Source organism: Anser cygnoides, chromosome 6, assembly GCF_040182565.1.
Source record: "Anser cygnoides isolate HZ-2024a breed goose chromosome 6, Taihu_goose_T2T_genome, whole genome shotgun sequence".
NCBI classification, from domain to species: Eukaryota; Metazoa; Chordata; class Aves; order Anseriformes; family Anatidae; genus Anser; species Anser cygnoides.
The window spans coordinates 41,468,129-41,485,241 of NC_089878.1; the positions used below are offsets into that span (position 1 = coordinate 41,468,129).

Consider the following 17,113-nt stretch of genomic DNA (forward strand, 5'->3'; position numbering starts at 1 on the left):
GCTGCGGGGCCGGGCGGCGGCGGGGCCCGGCGCTGGGGGCCCGGCGCTGCCCGGGGCCGGTGGCGGTGCGAGCATCCCTGCGGCGCTGAGCGGCCCCGGGGCCCTGCCCTCCGGGTGTGCGGCGCGACCCGACCCAGGCCCGCTTCTGCCGAGGGCTCCCGGCCCTCTCCCCAGCTTCCCAGAGCCTTGGGGCGCAAGGGAGGTTTGGGAGGAATGAGCACGTTTTTAGAGCGTGCGGCGCTTCTCGGAAGGCGGCCTGCAGCCCTCGGCAGCCCCCAGCGCCGCTGCCCCTGCGCGGGGGCTCAGCACCCCGACACGGCTCCTGGCTGCGGGCGCAGCCCGGCTGTGTGCCGCTGCACAGCTGCCTGCGCGCCGCGGTGCCGGACGGCCGGGCGTCTGCGGCCTTTCTGCAGGACCCGTCACCAGACTTTCTTTCTCTTGTTGACCCCCTAGAGCAGCCCCCCGTTGTAAAACAGACGCGTAAGGGCTGTGAGTGTGGGTGCTGGGCGCAGAATAAGCGTGGCTGTAGTAACGTCGAACTTTGGAGGAGGAAAGCAGGGTTACTTCACTTGCATTGCGTGCTTTCGTGGGATCCTTTCTGGGTGAAAGTGCTCCAGTGTAACAAGTAACTCTTGAACTTGTTCTGACTTCTTATCTCTTCTAATCAGTCACTTCAGTAAATCTTTGTAAGACCATTACTGTGGGGCAAAAGGTACAAGAGTGCATGTGGAGGCCCTGACTTTAAAACGTCTGGATTTGGTACCTGCTGAACTCACCGTGCTATTTACTGTAGCCTGGTAGGAAGGATGCTCTGAAAGCAAGCTCCTTCCCGCCTGCTGCTACGAGGTGGGAGCTCTTTTCTCCGCTCTGAAGTAGCTGCGGGGTTGTGCTGTGCCCAGCTCCTAGCTGCACTTAGTAACGTTTCCTCACTGCTGTACGAGGCCCTCACTTCAGAGAGCTGCAGCTGCGCTGAGCCCTCTCAAGGGGCAAAGGTATTGAATTTATGGGAGGAGCGGCCGCAGGAGCACATCTCCAGGCTTGCCAGTTGCAGCCAACGGGTAGATAAAAAAAGGCAGGGCAGCTGCAGAGTCAGGGGCTGCTGTGCTTTGAAGACTTGGAGCGGTCTGTGCATGAATCTGTTACTGCTGTGGACTCTTACATTTATCATCTGCTAGTTCTCAGGTTGTGGCTGTGCTTCTCTGTATGTTTTATTTTCATTCTCTGTACTTGTAGTCTGCCTGTGTACTGAGCTCTCTGTGAACCGTTACTGCTATTCTGTATTTCCAGCCAGGGAGCTCCCTGCGTGCGAGGCTTGCTCAAGTGTAATTACACTGCCATTAGCCTGAAGACTCTGAGGTCCTTTCGTAAGATAATCTTCTAACCATGGATAAGGAACAAGCTTGGTGAGGTGGCTGTCAGGAGCATGGTATATTTTTAACTGAAGTTAATCAGGCCTTTGCTTTTACTCATTTGGTTATAGGTACGGTTCCTCAGAAATGCTTAGTGATGGGGAGTGGTGACTGATAAGTAGCTAGTGATGAGTCAGTCTGATATTTCAAGGTCTTTAAGTGTTGCTGGTTAAGTATAATACAGTTTAAGCTCCTCTATATTAACCATAAAAAAGAACGGATGTGCACATTGTTTTGTGTAATGATGTGTGTACGCATACGCAGAAGTATAGCAAAAAACTTCATGAGCTAGGCCCTCACTACATAACGTAGTAATTTCTCTGGAGATCCATTGCTGCCTGGTAATCTGTCCCTATTAGAAGTTTAGGAAGCTGGATAGGTTCAAAGGCCTTCAACGCAAACCAGTTTTCCAAATGAAAGCTCATACAGGTTCCCTTCTGCTCTCTAGTTTGCCTTCACAATTCTCTGCAAACTTTAGCAAATATTTAAAATAAATGTGCTTATTTTTTTTTCCCCACAATGTCCAGTTTGCAGCTGTTGCTTTCTTCTTTCAAGTGTAAGTATCTCTGGCTTTGAAACAAGGGCTCTCATTTGCAGCTAGCTCTGTTAAGCAGCAGCTCGCTTCTGTCAGGTGCCGTGTTGTGGTGTGTGTTTACGTGCTGGCAAACAGGATTCGAAGAGTTGTTTCACCTTTTTCCAGTACGTGGGACTATGCTGTGCTTTATTTAAAACAGGGCTCTGACAGTGCAGCATACGTTAGCTGAGTCCTGCTGTACGTTGCCTGGCTTTCCACCTGCAGTTTGCGCCTGTTGTGCTGGGGATTGGCAGCGTCACGGCGGGTGTGCCGCTCCAGCCGGTGGGAGCTCATTCGCGCGAGCGGGGCTGCGCGGTTCTGCCCCCGGAGGATGGGGGGCTGCCCGTGGCCGGCCTGCCTGCGGGCCTGTTGCCTTCCCGGGGTGCGCCCAGAGGTTGGGGAGCACCGAGCAGTCGGTGGATGACTGGGACTGGAGGTGGAGACGAACGTGAAATAAAAGTTAGAGTAGAGGCTGCAAAACAACCTTAAGCAGATCAGACAGAAGTGGGAAGATCTCCCGTTAAATAAGGAAGACCTCATGTGCCTCAACTGCTTCATGGGTGTCGGTGGGCCTGGGCTGGAGCTACTCGCTGACAAGCGGTGTGCACGCCCGCGGGTATCCTGGAGGCCGTTCTCAGCAACGGCCCTCTGCTGTGGGGCTGCGCTGCAGCCGTGCCTCGGCTCTTGCTAACGTAGGTGTACTGGTACTCTTGCTTCCAAAAAGCACTACTTTAGAAGACATTTTTGTGTTACATAATGAACAAACACTTCGCAATCAAAACTCTTTTGCAGGATCGTAGCATTGATTTATTTTATTGTTTTTGGCAGTGCAGAAGGAGAAGCATTTTGTATCCCGAAGTAGCTGTGTTTGAGCTAGGTTCCCAAGTGACTGTAACTCTGTCTTGGGGGTTTCCAAATGCCAGATGAGCCAGCCCCGAGTTATAAATTGAAACGCTGATGGATGCTGAGTTGCTGTTTCTCTGCTGGCTGGGTACTGAGTCTTGGATTGGGACTCTTCTGCTTAGCAAAGTGTTTCTCAAACCAAGCGCTAGTTCTGACTTCTGAATGCGTGCCCCTCCTGCTTGGATGGGATTTGCATGTGCTATCGGGTTTCTCAGTCTTCAACCCGGAGTACAAAACTAGGCTACTTCCTTGACACACCTAAGTAATTACCTAATTTGTAGTTGTTTTTGAGCAGGTACCTGTTTGTATATGCAGGTCTGTGCCCAATCTTGTAATAAGCAAACCACTGTTTATTAAACCTTTCCTCCTCCAGTGCCTGACTTGGGAGAGAGGGAGGGAAGAAACTGTAGGCATTGGCAGGTACTAGGATTTAATTGAATTTGCAGGGCTGTCTAACCAAACCTCTATCAAATATGAGGTGATTGAAGAATATGCACAAAGAAGGGTGAACGTCGGTCCAATAACTGTCTGTAACTTACAGTATTTGCGAGTTAGTATTGTCTGTGCGTGGTGGATCTTATGGCTGGTATAAATCCTCACTCGTGTGGGGAGCAAGAATGACTATTTTGAACTATTTAAGCTGGAAGACTACGTTGGCAAACAAAAACGTATGAGAATCGTTCTGCATAAATTTAGTCAGTAACCAGGCTGGAGACGAGGCTTCTCACTCCTTGTGTGGCTGGGGTTTGAAGTAACGTTTCAGTAGGACTGGAGGGAATGTAAATACTTTCCTGGTAAAACTTGTAAAATATGTTGTGATGTTTATGTGATGAGGAAGCCCAAAATACGGATGGCCTCAGTGTTTCTAAATATTCCTGTTAATTGTGAGGTACAGTGCTTGGAATTGTCATCCACAAGTATGTATCACCTCCTTGTCAGAAACGTGCTGCCTTTTCTGGCAAGATTATCGCTATCTGAAATGCCAAGGAATATTTATCAGTTAGATACCCTCCACACCTCGTTACCTGCAAGAGGTTTTTTTCTTTTTTTGGGTGGTGGTGACACAGGAGAAAAAGTGGTTAGGTCTAAAAATATAAATACAGGAGAGAGAAGTCAAAGTTTATTCCTTGTAGGATAGTGCTTAAAGCAGTTGGGGTGTCACCTAACGCCTGGTGGGAAGATCCTGGTCACCTAAGTACAAAAGGCGAATCAAGAAGCTTGAAGCAGTGGGGACCAAGAGAAGGATGAGGGTAGTATGACTATTTTTGCCTTGTTTTTCCTTTATTTTTGTGCGTGACATGCCATGCAGCTACTTTTGGGCATGGCAGCCGTGCTGGGTGCCTGTACTTGCGCGTGGGAAGGCCTTTCCCCATATGGTGAACTGCTGCATTGCTTCCGCTAATTAGTGGAAGTTGGCCTGGGGGGGTTTGGGCTTCTGAGTTTTGGGTGTGGGAACTTACAAATTCGTGGTGTGGTCTGTGGCTTAAAGGGGCTGGTAACCCTGCGAGCTGTCCTGGTGTATTATGGGTTATGTTTCTGTGCTTGGTTGGTGAGGGTAATTACTTTAATTAAAGTGCCATAACTTGTTTAAGAACTTGGAGTCTACATGAGAGGCTTTAGGAGAAGATCTGGAGCACTCATCTTCAGTAGTGTCTCAGTGACAGCTGCGTTATGTATCCACTGGAAGCTTATCTCGGTGTGTGGCTTTGTTTATAGCTGTGGCTTGCAGGAATTAGATGCACAAGTCACGAGGACGTGTGTCAGAGCCCATGCAGCCAGAGAGGCAGATAAGCTCTGGTTGCCTTGTGGAGCGTGCTGCTTTGTTCTCCCCTTTGTGTCATTGCTGGGTAGGTAACAGAGAGCAGAGGTCGGCCCAGGAGGTGGGACCCAGGTAACCTGGGGAGAGGTACGCCTGCTGGCTGTTCGGAGTGCTGCAGGGCAGGCTTCTCCAGTGCTGGTTCATTTAAGCTTTAATTACTTGCTTCTAGGATGCTTGCTTCAGTTAGCGTGGTCTGACTTGCTGTGTAACGTACTAACCACTGTGGTCTTTTAAAAAGCAAATAAGAGCAGCTACATTAGAGCTAGTAGGTGATCTTATCATGGGAGTGTTAATACGATATGGTCACATCCTCTTTTTCATGTTCTTTGGCCATTCCTCCACTGATGCATGCTGCAAACTGTCAGCATCACACTCTTGAGTAGTACTGCTTTAAACTCTTAAACTACCCATAGTAAGAGTCCTAATTATGGCCTAAGTGGCTTGTTGCAGCTCTGCGCACCATCACAGTGGCTACCTTTTAAGTAGCCCTGCAAGGAGGATCAAAAGCAGCATTAGAGGGAGCTGAGGATAGCGTCTTCCTCTGTTTGGAGAAGCAGAGGCAGTGCAAGATCCCAGCTCAGCCCGGAGCTCTCGTTGGTCTGGGGCTCTCATCTGAAATGCACCTGAGAAGCTTTTGGGAAAAATGAAAAACATGAGACAATGCTACTGTGCAAATGGCAAGTTATGCAAACTGTAGTGCTGATGATTATAAGTTTTCTATTTTTGAGTCTTCCATTGAGTGACTCACTTTATTAGATGTGTTCATTTAAAACGGAATGTGAAGCATCCAGATTCCATGGTAATGGCCTCATAAAGCACTCAGATATACAACATAACAGATTGGATTTCTTCTCTTAATTTAACAGGTTTTGCGTCTCATACACCATGTCTGATGGCAGCATACAGGGCGTCACACTTATTGCAAAGCTTTACAGTTTGTATCCATCTGTCTCTGCATTTTTGCTAAAGTAGTCGTCTTTCTTTGATCTCCAACTTGCGGCACTGCGTCTGAATCCTCCCTCGCTGCCTTCGCTCCCTCCTCCTCCATTCCTCTCATTCTTCCACCAACTTTCCCCGTGCCCTCCTTAGGTCTAGCCCAACACCTTGATAATTAGAAGGTACCCGAGCACAGAAATACCGGCTACCTTGGGAGGGGGTGGGAGACCTGGTAGGTGCGTGTGCGCGCTGGCAGGCGGCATAGCGTTACACAACCCAAAATAAGATCCCAGCCAACAGGCAGGCTGTCTGGTAACTGCCTGGGCTGGGCATTGCGGGAAATGAAGACAAGTTCCTCCTAGGACTTCTGTCAGCCTGCTGGGAACTGCAGGGAGGCAGATACTTGTCATATGGGGCGCCCTGTACAGAAGCTTCTGCCGAAGACGGGTGTTGAAATAATTTTTTAAAAAACAGGATGTAAGTTGCACTCTGTATGGTTTTTGTTTCTTTTTCAAATGCGGGGCTGAAAGCAGAGCAGGAGAGCTCTGCTCTGGGGGGCATGTTAATGGTGGAGCGCAGCCCTGGGCCGCGGTGTGGGAGCCTGGGGGTCCGTGGGTGCGGGGGCTCAGCCCGGGGGCTCGCTGGCAGCAGCTCTGGGGCGGGCGCTTCTGGCAGCAGTGACTGCAGTTTGGGAGAAACCACGCACCTCGATCGTGGTGAGTGTGCCCTCAATTACTCGTCGAGAAACTCGGTGCAGGAGGGAGTAGTTCTTACTGCGAAATGGTTTGTATTGACTTATTGGAAACAAAGTATGAATCTGTCCTGATGAACCTTTTGTGTGTTTCCCACTCGATGCAGACTAGCTCTTTCTCTTCCCTTAAACTTCAGAAGGTAGCACCAGGCTGCCATTGGGAATCTTGCTGTAGCTACGAGTCTGAGCTGATGTCACCGTGCATCTGCCGGTGCTCAGCTGGCTCCCTGAGCAGCCTTCCCGTGGGTCGCTTGCTTCTGGACAGATCACGCCGTGTGCTGCACCCGCTCCTCGTGGCGTGCCCCTGGCCGCCCCTGTGACGGCGGAGGGCTCCTTGCTCCTGCCTGAGCCCGTTCCGCAGCCTGTCAAGGACTTCAGCCAGCCCTCGAGCTGAGGGCATGGGTCTAAAGGTGCTGTTTATCAAAACCTGTATCGAAACAAAAGATAAGTCTTGCCTGACCTGGTGATTACAGTGTCAGGCTGCTTACAGCATCAAAACACTGCATGCTGTTTGAGCCATTTAACGATTACTCAGAATACCTGTGTTATAGAAGGGTGACTTATTTCTGACTGCACTGCTTCTTGTGCTGTGCTGTACAATTTATATTGCTATAAAACTTGAAGATTTGATCCCAAGTTACTGATATCAGCTTGGAAGAGAGGTGAGTTTTATTACCCACTGCAATAGGTGAGTTTTTAAGCTTAGACTCTTGTCTGTGTCCTTAGCACTCGTGTACAATCTTGTCATAGCTATGTGCGCTGCATTCTTTCCCATTTCCTCTTCTGCTCTCTGGTTTATCCTGTTGTGCTCGCAGTACTCCTTAGCATCAATTCTGGGACATAACTTGAAGAACTTAGGGAGCCTGTAATTTCCCTTTGGCTGCGTTGAGGCAGCGTTGGTGCCTCGGCAGAGCCCCAGCCGCCCGGGGCAGAGCTGGCTGCGTGCTGCGTGCCACCCGCGGCGCAGCTCCTTCCGAGATGGAGCCGGGGGCTTGGGCCGGGGGGCGCAGCACGCTGCGGCAGGGCCCTGCGCACAGGAGGGGCAGGCAACAGCAAAAACCCCCGCAAAGACAAAAAATTATCCGTGGCCGTTTGTCCTGGGCTCTGCTTGCCTGGAGGTGAAGCAGCCTAACCCAGATACGCCTGCTCGGACATGGGCTAACGGGCTCCTGGGATGAAACTGAGACGTTCTGGGTGCGGAGGTGCTGTCTGCAGGTTTGGATGCCTGTCCAGCTTCGTGTTGGAGTGGCTTACGTTAAGCTGCGCTTCCCTTTCTGTCCCTGAAGAAGCCGTTCGTACCAACGGTGAGCAAGGTGCACGTGGCCGTTCATTTCCGTCCTCCGCGGAGCTGCCTGCGGCCTGCCCGAGGGCCGGGCCCGGCCACCCAGCGGCTGAGGGTCGGCCCCGTGCTGACGGAGGCCCTAACCCTGGCCAGAGCGAGGGCACTGAGCTGCCGGGCTCCTCCTGGTGTCACTGAGTAACAAAAGCGTGGCAGAACCGTCCTAGTGGCACATCGCACGTCGTTTTGGCGTGGTCAGGCGCAGTCCCCGCGGCAGGATGGCGTCGGTACGGGTGCGGGAGCAGCGAGGCGGTCCCGAGGCACGTGCGCCTTCGCGCCCCGCTGTGCCGGCGTGGGCCGCCTCCTGGCGCTGCCTTAGCTGCTGGGAGGCGGCTGTGTGAGCGAGGAGGCTCGCTGCAGCCCTCCAAATCCTGACGCGTGTGCTGACAGCACGCCGCTCGGCCGTGGGAGGCGGCGGGCAGCTGGATCCCGCCGTACCGTAGCGCTGTGTGGGCAGCCGCGCTTCCCCTGTAGGGACGGGAAGCTCAGGCGGCAGAGGTGGCTGCCATGGCTGTCCGGGCAGGTCCTCCCTCCTTCAGCGCTTTTACCTCAGCTTTTGAGCAGCTGCCCTACTTCTGTGACTTGCAGCCTGGTGTATAGGAACACTCAAACCTTTGTCTCTTGCTTTTTCCCCGCCATCGTTACCTGCACCCGCTGTATGGCTCCGTGCAGGGAAGCCAGCTCTGCGGCCAGTGGACGCGGCCAGGCAGGCAGCGACTTTTGGCTCCCCGGGTCTGACTTCTTGTGGCCAAGCATCAGCATTCTCGGGCAGCAGTGGGGCTCTGCAGACCTCCGCACGTGCTGTGCAACCTGCACTGGGTTCTGTAGGGTGAACAGCTTCACCGGTACAAATTTAAAGGTGGAAAAGGTTAGCATGCCAAAAGACTAGAATAGTGTCTGTTATACCATAAAGATTCTGCACTTCTCATCCAAAATTTGTAGAAACCAGTTTTGAACTGAACTTTCATTTGCTTCTGATAATCTCTTAAAGGACAGTCAGTCTTCTGAAGTTACGTATGCAGTAAATTCTCCTCCATCTGCATGTAACGGCAGTGGAGTTTGCTGGGTTCCTAGCAGAGGTTTTCGTATAGGAAATGGTTAAATAAAAGCTATTAGCTTGTCGGTGTAGTATTGCGTTAGAGCTGATGACAGAGATGCTTTTTGAATCGAAGCTGGTGTTGTGGGTGGCTTCTTGTGGTGGTTGTGGGGGATTGTTTCAACAAACTCTTATCTGGGAGAGCTAGTGTTTAATCGGTGAGTGAGAATGCAGAGGTTCACCTCTGGTAGGTGCGTACCTGGTCTGCACGAGGAAGTCTTGGAAGAGGCTTGAGGAGGGCGGTGAATGGGAGGCAGGAGGTGGTCACCTGGGCTTCGTGACCTTGCTCTGGGCTCTGCTGCTCCGCAGGCCGGTGCTGGCCCTGCTGGCGGAGGCTGCCTCGCCGTTCGGCGCTTGGCTGGGAGCGTGCGGGCTGCTCTTGCCACCTCGTATCAGCTGCCGAGCCAGCGCTCGCAGCTTGTTCATTGTTAGCTGAACTGGGACAAGTAGGGATTTGTGCTTCAGCGATCGCCCTTTGCTGAACTTGATTACAAAAAGCAGCGTGTGGACATGCTTCCATTTGTTTTCTTGAAAGCCAGCATCTCTTCAGACATGTGAGCTGGCTCGTTGGAAGATGCTAATTTGTTCTTTTAAAACTCACTTGGATCGTAGAGCATATTGTGTTCCCAGAGCAGGCATTTGTAAGCTAGGGTCTCGTAGTCCTACTTGAAGCGATTCTCTGCCGCTGCGTAAGGTGTGTGAAAGTGCTTTGCGCTTGCCACCAGTTTGCGTTCTGAAAGCTGAGTTATTATTCTAGCGGCTTGAAGAAACCGTATGGTAGAAATGTATAGTACACAGAGTGCTTGGATGCTGTGTATGTGTTCACCATCGCCATATGCTTTGTGCAGCCATAGACAGTATGTGAGCTGATGTTGATTGTCGTGTGTGTTGTTTTTCTTATTTTGCAGGAGGTTGAAAGTGTGGTGATGGCACACCTCAGTTCCTGTGAGGTGCGTACTGTGCTGTGGCTTCAGGAGTATCCATAGGTATTCCCAGATCTGTAGAGGGGACGCTGTATCAGTGACAGGCTGAAGGTGGTAGGGTGTGCGTTTGTAGGGTGTGGTTTTTGTCAATTCTGGTACTTTGTTAATTCTAGGTAGTGCAGGGGAGGTGCGGGGTGGCCTGCCAGCGTTGCAGCTGGCATGGGTCGCTGCTTCCTGGAGCGCTGCGCTGGGGGTAGCGGGCTGCCCCCTGCCTTCAGGTCGCTGCTCGGCCCGCTCCTACAGAGCTGCTGTAGCTTCCGAGGCTGCGGTGAGTTTGCTTTGAGATGCTGCAGGGGGATTGTGTTGCCTTTCCCTTTGACTCCCCCAGGTCTTGATAAAAAGGAAAGATTAAACTCCTACTTTTTAAAACTGAAGTAGGAGCTAAATGGGCTGTGTGATACTCTACATAGAGACCGAGAAAGGCTATCTTTGTGTTGGGAACCTTTAGGAATGTACGTGCTGCTCTTTCAAAAGCCTTCTGGGAAGGTACAAGTCTCTGCTTCCTTTACAATAACCAGTACATACGATACAAACACGTGACAACTATACCTAAAATATTTGCCTACAATAATTGCTTGTGCATTTGTTTTCCCCCATGGATGTGCTGCAAGCATAGTGCACAGATAACGAAGTTAAGACTGATACCATCTTAAAATGAAGTTTTCTTATTTGGCTTGTGTTTTTAAACATGTTTGCTGTAAATCTTTTTAAGAAAGAGTAATGACTATATAGACTGAAAGAAGAAATAGGGCCCAGAGCCACCCCTGGCGCTCTGCAGACCTGCTGTATGCATCGCCTGCCTGTGCTCAAAGTCTTCACGGTGCTGGATCTCTTGTGTAGAGACTGCTGTGTGAATCTGGGGCACAGACAAAGGTGTCCTCGTAACCTAAGGACTTGGAGCACTGACTGAAGCTGCTCAAATCTGTTGCACGTTGTTTCTATGGGATGCGAGCCGCCTTGCTCCTGGGAAGATGGGTTAGGCTGTGCCTACTTAAGATTCAGGTCAGTTCCATGCAAATTTTTCATTCAGCATCCAAACACTGGCCCTTTCAAGGATCTGCCTGACCTACATAGGCCCAGCTTTAATACCTTTGTAGCTAGATGATAAAGTTCTGCACTTGTTTTAAGCCACTTAGTCTTGTCCGCAGTCTCTGCTGCTTCTTGCTGAGGGACCTGTTTCCTGGCTAGCGTTCTGCACCGCTCTGGGTAGGACAAGCTTTGGTGTACTGTGAAGGGCAGAATCGTAATTCCTGGTGGGAATCCAGGATAGTGCTGTTGGGCGAATTTGGTTGTAGAAATAGTTTTGATGGGATGGAGGGTAGCTGAGGGTGATTTTGTCAAGCAGATCAGCTGTTGGGTTGTGATGAGGATTTGGTGGCCATCTGGCTGATGACAGGGTGCTCTCGTTCTGCCTCTGCCATGGTATTGTAAGTGCTCGGTTATGTGACAAGTGCTGACGGCACAAAATGTGTATGTATGTACACACCTACCTGTATATCTAAATACTCTTTTGTCAGTCAGCTTCAATAGCAAATACCAGTGTTCTGGCTTGCCTCTCTCTACATTTTGTTTAGAAATCATTAGTATTGCAGTGAAAATCGTTAATTAATCTATTGCTACTCTAAATTTCAACTTGTCAAAACATTGTCATTAGCTTCTACAAATGGTCTATTCTGTGTAGCCTAGATTTTAACATGGCAAAACTGCCTATTAATTTTTATCTTCTTTTCTTACAGTAAAAAATGGCATTTCAGAAGGCAGTGAAAGGAACTGTTCTCATTGGAGGAGGTGCCATAGCAACAGTTTTTGGCCTCTCTCAATTTTCTCAGTATAGAAACAAACACGTAAGTATTAATTATGACTTCTGATAAAATATGAAACTTAAAATCTGTTTGAGCGTATGTTAGGCTTATACGAATAGTTTCCTTTGGAAAGGAATGCCAAGAGCCTCTCAGCTTGATCTGCTGGGTGCTATCTGGAGGATGGCGTTAAATGATGTTTCGCTATTGTAGGTCTTTAACCGGTGGGGAAGTATGATTCTTGTAAATCATTTCTCATGTTCAAAAATGTTCTTTGGGTACTACGAGGGGTTTCACTTAGTTGCAGGAGTGAAAAGTATTAATTGAAGTCTAAGTAGTAACTAGTTTGGAAGGTATTTTCAAACGTAGCAGCTTGAAGTGTAACCACCAGGATTACCTCTGAAAAATCTCAGCTTTAAAGCAGTGATTGTGGCAGCTCTCGGCCAGTTCAGACAACTGAAAACTGTTTCAGGATGCGCTCTGTGCCAAAGAAGTCAGTTGCAAGGCTCCTGTTTCTCGTGGTGACTGGTGTCTGACTGGGTGGGCACAACCTAGATGCTGGTATGGTCATGCCAGTTCAGCGCTGTATTTCAGGTAATTAAGGCTTGCTGACAAGATAAAAATTCCAAGAGCAGTAAAGGCTGATGTTGAAAACATACTGTTAAAGTAAAATAGTGGTAGCAGAAAGATGCAGTAGATTTCAATCCAGTTTGTGGATTGATTCTTTCTGTAGTAGAAAATAGATTCACTGTCATAACTACTTCTTCCAGCCAAATTGGAGCAGCTATGCTTTTCTCCCTACTTCTCTATGCAGAAGCCAAGGAAAAAGATCAGTAAAAGCAAAGTTGTGGATTGTTTTAAGCAGATCTGGTGTTGATGAGCTATTTTTAAGCAAATGAATCTCTTATTTTTAATGCAGTTGTGCTGTGCTTTGGAGTTATTTCATAACTTTTTCTCCAGGGTCAGTAGACGCATATAGAGACACGTCTTATCTGCTGTTAAGTGTAAGCTTTGAGGCTGGTACCTCACCCTTGGCTGACAATATTTGCAATCCATTTTCCATATGGTTTGAAGTAGGTGCAGTCAGAGCTCTGGCCTGTCCATCTGGGTTTGGAAGAAGCTCGAGCCCTGAGGGGGGTACCTTCTCCTTCCTTTCAGACAATACCAGTTTCAGCAGCTGGGTGAGCAGGTACACGTTCTGCATGGAGCTTTCTGCTTCTCACCTTAGAAATGTAACTGGTCAGCTCTTTATCAGTGGCAGGCTGTTACTCTGAACTGCCTAGCTGCCACACGTTTACTGTAGGTTCCCATTCAAAATGGGGAAACTGACGGAATACAAGTAATCGTAGTGGTCTAATTCAGGGTAAGGCAGCGAGTGATGGCAGGCGGTCTGCTCTTAGCTCGATGAAGGTGTGCACTACTGGTCCGAACAAATGATAATCTGAAACTTCTGGCTGTTTCTGTGTGGAGGAGGAATAGCAGCTGAGATGATGGTAAAGCAAATGAGATGAGTCATTCCTGGGGAACCTAGCTGGAAAGTGGATAAGCCAGGATCCTTATAGCTTCAGATACTGTTGCAGAAAATAAATCCTAGCTTTGTAAGTGAGCTTCCCATTGGACTGCCTGTCTTGCGCCGAGCTGCTAATGCCGTTTCTGACTCTCTCTGGAGTCTTTATCACAGGATTTTACAGTCTGGCTTCATTACTGTCAGAAACTGCAGCTTCAAATCTTAGGACTGTTAAATAAGCAAAGTTGGAAGGCAAGACTGATCTGGATAGTTAATTTGTCATATATGCAATGTTACGGGATTCAGAGAATTTCCAGTTTTGTTGTTCTTGGATGATTGTTACAATTTTTTTAAAGGCGGTTTAAAAAACAAAGCTCTACAGAAGGTGATCATGGTGTCAGAATGAAATATCCACTTGTTCCTTGATTTCTGAACCTATTGTGTAGTATCTGTCTACAGAGGATCTGAAAAATTTCCAGCATATGTGTAAGCAAATGGATCTGTCAAGTGAACAGCATGTTGTTTTCATGTTGTACTAACTTGCACATTTCCCACGTGATGTCCCTTAAAGCTGCTGCCTTAAACACCTAATATAGGGCAGCAGGTGGAACATAACTGGAGGGATTGACACAAAGGAGGACAGTCCATTTGTAGTGTTGACATATCTAAGCTGTGGGCATGTCCCCCAGCCCAAGTGTCCTCTTTTTAATAATGCCTGCCAATCAAATATATGCTAGGGCAAAGATCTTCCCTTCCTGTGCCAGGGAGGGATATTGCCCCAAGGTGTGCACTAATTGGCTACACATTGTGGGAAGTCTATTTGTTATTTCATGAACAGAATCCATCACATAAGATAAAAATAAAATGCAAGTGCAGTAGCATGCTCCATCTTTCCCCGTGTCTGTAAGTCCTGCCTCACCCAGGGGGTCTGGGTGTCTGTGCAGTGGCTAGCCCCCTGGAATGAGGGGCACCCGCTTACAGAAAAAAGACCTTGTTTAATAATTCTGAACACACAACATAGCTGACTTTTCTCTTTGTTTTCCATGTTCACTCAGCTGATACTAGGTGTTTGTGAAACTCAGCTGTCCCAGGTAATTCCAAGGGAAAAAGCTAACGGGTTGCAAGCTTCTGGCCCTTGAGAATGGCTGGGAGTTCCCTTGGATCTGTTAGTCAAGCGTATTAGTGGGTGGTTTGTCTGCTGAAAGCGGTGAGTATTGGCAATTTCAGATGTTCAAATGTATATTGTTCTCTCTAGGCTTAAGGGTCGAAGCTGGACTGTGAGGAAAATGTCACAGTCAGCACAGCTAACCTCGCCTGTATATAAACAGCTGTGGGGTGTTTACACCTTGGAAATAAAAGGCACCATTGATTCAAATTTGTCCTGTTTTTCAGATTGTTTATTCCAACTTATTTTTCTATGCACACACAGATAAAAATGCTGACATTTGGGAGAATGTTTCTGCAACAGCAATTGAGGCAATATAGATATATATCCTCTGATTATGGATGGCATATGCAGACATACAAGCAGTTCAGTCAACTCCTCGTATTGTGCGGTGTTTTTTGACAACACACAGCTCCTGCTGAGCAGGAGGAGGATGGGAACGTGTTGACATGACAGAACTGTTGTTGAATTTAACTCCTAAGCTGATAGATGAATATTGCACTTCTGTGTCTCGAATGGTAACCTGATCACTGGGGTATTTACTGAATTAATAAGCTGGCTTAGTTTAATGCTGTGCTGTAAGGGAATAAGTAGGAATGACACTAATTCAAGCAAAATCTCTTTCAGTAAACACACAGGAGGTGTTCTTTCCTATTGAGTAACTATTAGCCTTAAGGAAGGTGGTTGAGCTTTCTGTGCAGTCTTGGTGGCTTGAGATGTTGAAGGCAAGTGCCTAGGTCTGACAGGGAGGCTTTTGGTTTATTTTTAAAAAAAAAAAAAATCCCTTTCCAGAGAAAGGGAAACAGCTGGGTAAATCCCTGCAGATGGTAGTGCAGAGGTCTGAAGAAACTAGTCCCTTCTGAATGATTTTCACATAAAGCAAAAATGTGTGTAGACTTCTAAATTTCTTTCAATGCTACCACTGTAAATGAAATCTATCTTAAACAATGCAGACAGCTCTCAAATTTGTGTACAGTGCATTCTCTAATGATCAGGAGCTCCTGAAAAGAAGAATCACATCACCTGAGGTGAAGTTGGACCCCTACATGAGACTTAAAGCACTGTGTACATAATTGTTTTGGCCTCCAATATTCAGATAGCTGAAGGATAGGATTGGCAAAGGTGATGCATTCTTGTAGATGCTGACAACATTGCCGCGTTCGTGCTTTGTGTGCCTTCACTGAGCCAAGTGGACTTGTACTGGGTATGATGCGGGTATTATTTAGTGTGCTTGGTTTGGTTCAGGGGTTACTGGTACTTCTTTCTGTAGTCACCGAGGAAAAAGCACTGCTTTGCTCTGGAGTTGTAAGAGCGCTGTGTCTCCCTAGCGAAGCCCACCCAGCAATCCTTCTCTCCTCCCGGTGCGCGAGTGCATTGTTGGGCGATCGGGAATTGCTTGTCACGGGGAGTCCAGTGCAGGGAGTGATAATATGATAATGCATCAGGGCTTGCCTTTGGGTTTTTAATTACTTCATTTTCTTTTTTAATGAATATGGATGATAAATTTGGCTCTGTGAACCTACCTGGTGATTTGCATTAGCCAAATTAACAAGAATACTTGCTTATGGATTACTAGATCACTTTATAACTTCTTGATTGAATTCAAACTGCCAAACTACATTTCTTCTCGCTAAGAGTGTAATCAAAACCATTCAAGGAACTCTTGCCTGAGAAATTGTAGATATAAACAGCAATTGCTTATTTCAGTAAACATACTTGTTCACTGCCAAACTAATCACGTTATTGCAGATGGAATCCCTGTATGCAGCTTTTCTTCAGTCTCACATTTAATTGACAGCAAGATGAATCATATCTCTATCAATTCCTCGTGTGCTAATCACTTTGCTTATATTTCAGTTTCTGGTGTGCTGATTTCTATGCTCTTGCTGTACCAGTGGCTATTTGCTTGGGACTCCGGTCTGTCTTCTGCTGTATTGGTTGTAGATAATGTGTTTAGTTTAACTATTTCTGTTGTGTTTTTTTAATGATGTCAGCACTTCTTGTACTCTGATTTTTTTCATGTATTCTCCTATTTTCCTGAAGTTAAGGTAATACTTTGAAAACAGTCACCTATTTTGCTGAAGAAGGCACATCTGGACATCTAGTGCAAAACTTCATTTTGAGCTGGGGATTTTCAATTTTCGTTTAAAGCTTATAAAGTGGAACATATGTAGCTGAACTTGATCAGCCAAAACGCATGCAGAAATAAGCCATGGATGCATCTGTCTTAAACTTCCTTCTCAGCGCTGTTATCTGTTAGTCGCAGGGTGATATTTAGGGAAAGTAGGAAACTGGTATCAGTGGCTTGTGTACATTCCCTGCAATTATACGACTCTAAAACGCGTGCTTAATGCAACAGCTTGCTGAGGAGAGCCACGGACAGTGGGGGAAGCCAAACAGCAGCGCTGGCTGTTACCCTGCCGACGCAGGCAGGCAGGCTGCAGCGTTGCAGTTACCAGCTATTCACGGGGAAAACACCTCCTGTGGCCCTCACCCTGCTTTGGGAGGGGAAGCCCACGGAGGAGGGAGCGAAGAGAAGTGCCAGGGCGCTCCCAGCGCCAGCTCCCAGGCGGGAGGTGGCAGTGCCCAGGACTCACGGGGCTGCAGAGCAATGCAGAAGCTGAACTTCTGTGTAGCCCCAAGTCTTTGTGCCTTGTTGGGTGGTCTCTGCCAGCCGCCACGGGTGTAGATGTGCGGGAGTGAGGAGGTGATGCCATGGGGAGGCTGGTCAGGGTCCTCCTCCTCTTCACTCTGACTTAACCTCTCTGCTCTCGGTAACTCCTGGAGCTCCTGGGGCCAGCAGCATGCGTGCCTCTCTCTGCGGCTGCAGCC

The 17,113-nt window shown here is 48.3% G+C and overlaps 1 protein-coding gene across 5 annotated transcripts in view; it reads left to right on the forward strand.

Moving 5' to 3' along the window:
* Window positions 1-17,113, forward strand: part of GPD2 (glycerol-3-phosphate dehydrogenase 2) — a 60,464-nt gene that overhangs the window by 772 nt on the left and 42,579 nt on the right. For 4 of the 5 annotated variants that reach the window (XR_010832152.1, XM_013193657.3, XM_066999037.1 and 1 more), the window contains exon 2: window positions 11,547-11,654. Coding sequence is in view for 4 of the 5 variants with exons in the window: in XM_013193657.3 (XP_013049111.1) it covers window positions 11,553-11,654 (102 nt within the window). In the remaining variant the exon portion in view is untranslated. Of the gene's footprint in view, window positions 1-1,060; window positions 1,183-11,546; window positions 11,655-17,113 lie in introns of those variants that run through there. The other variant, XM_066999036.1, reaches the window with a different exon arrangement.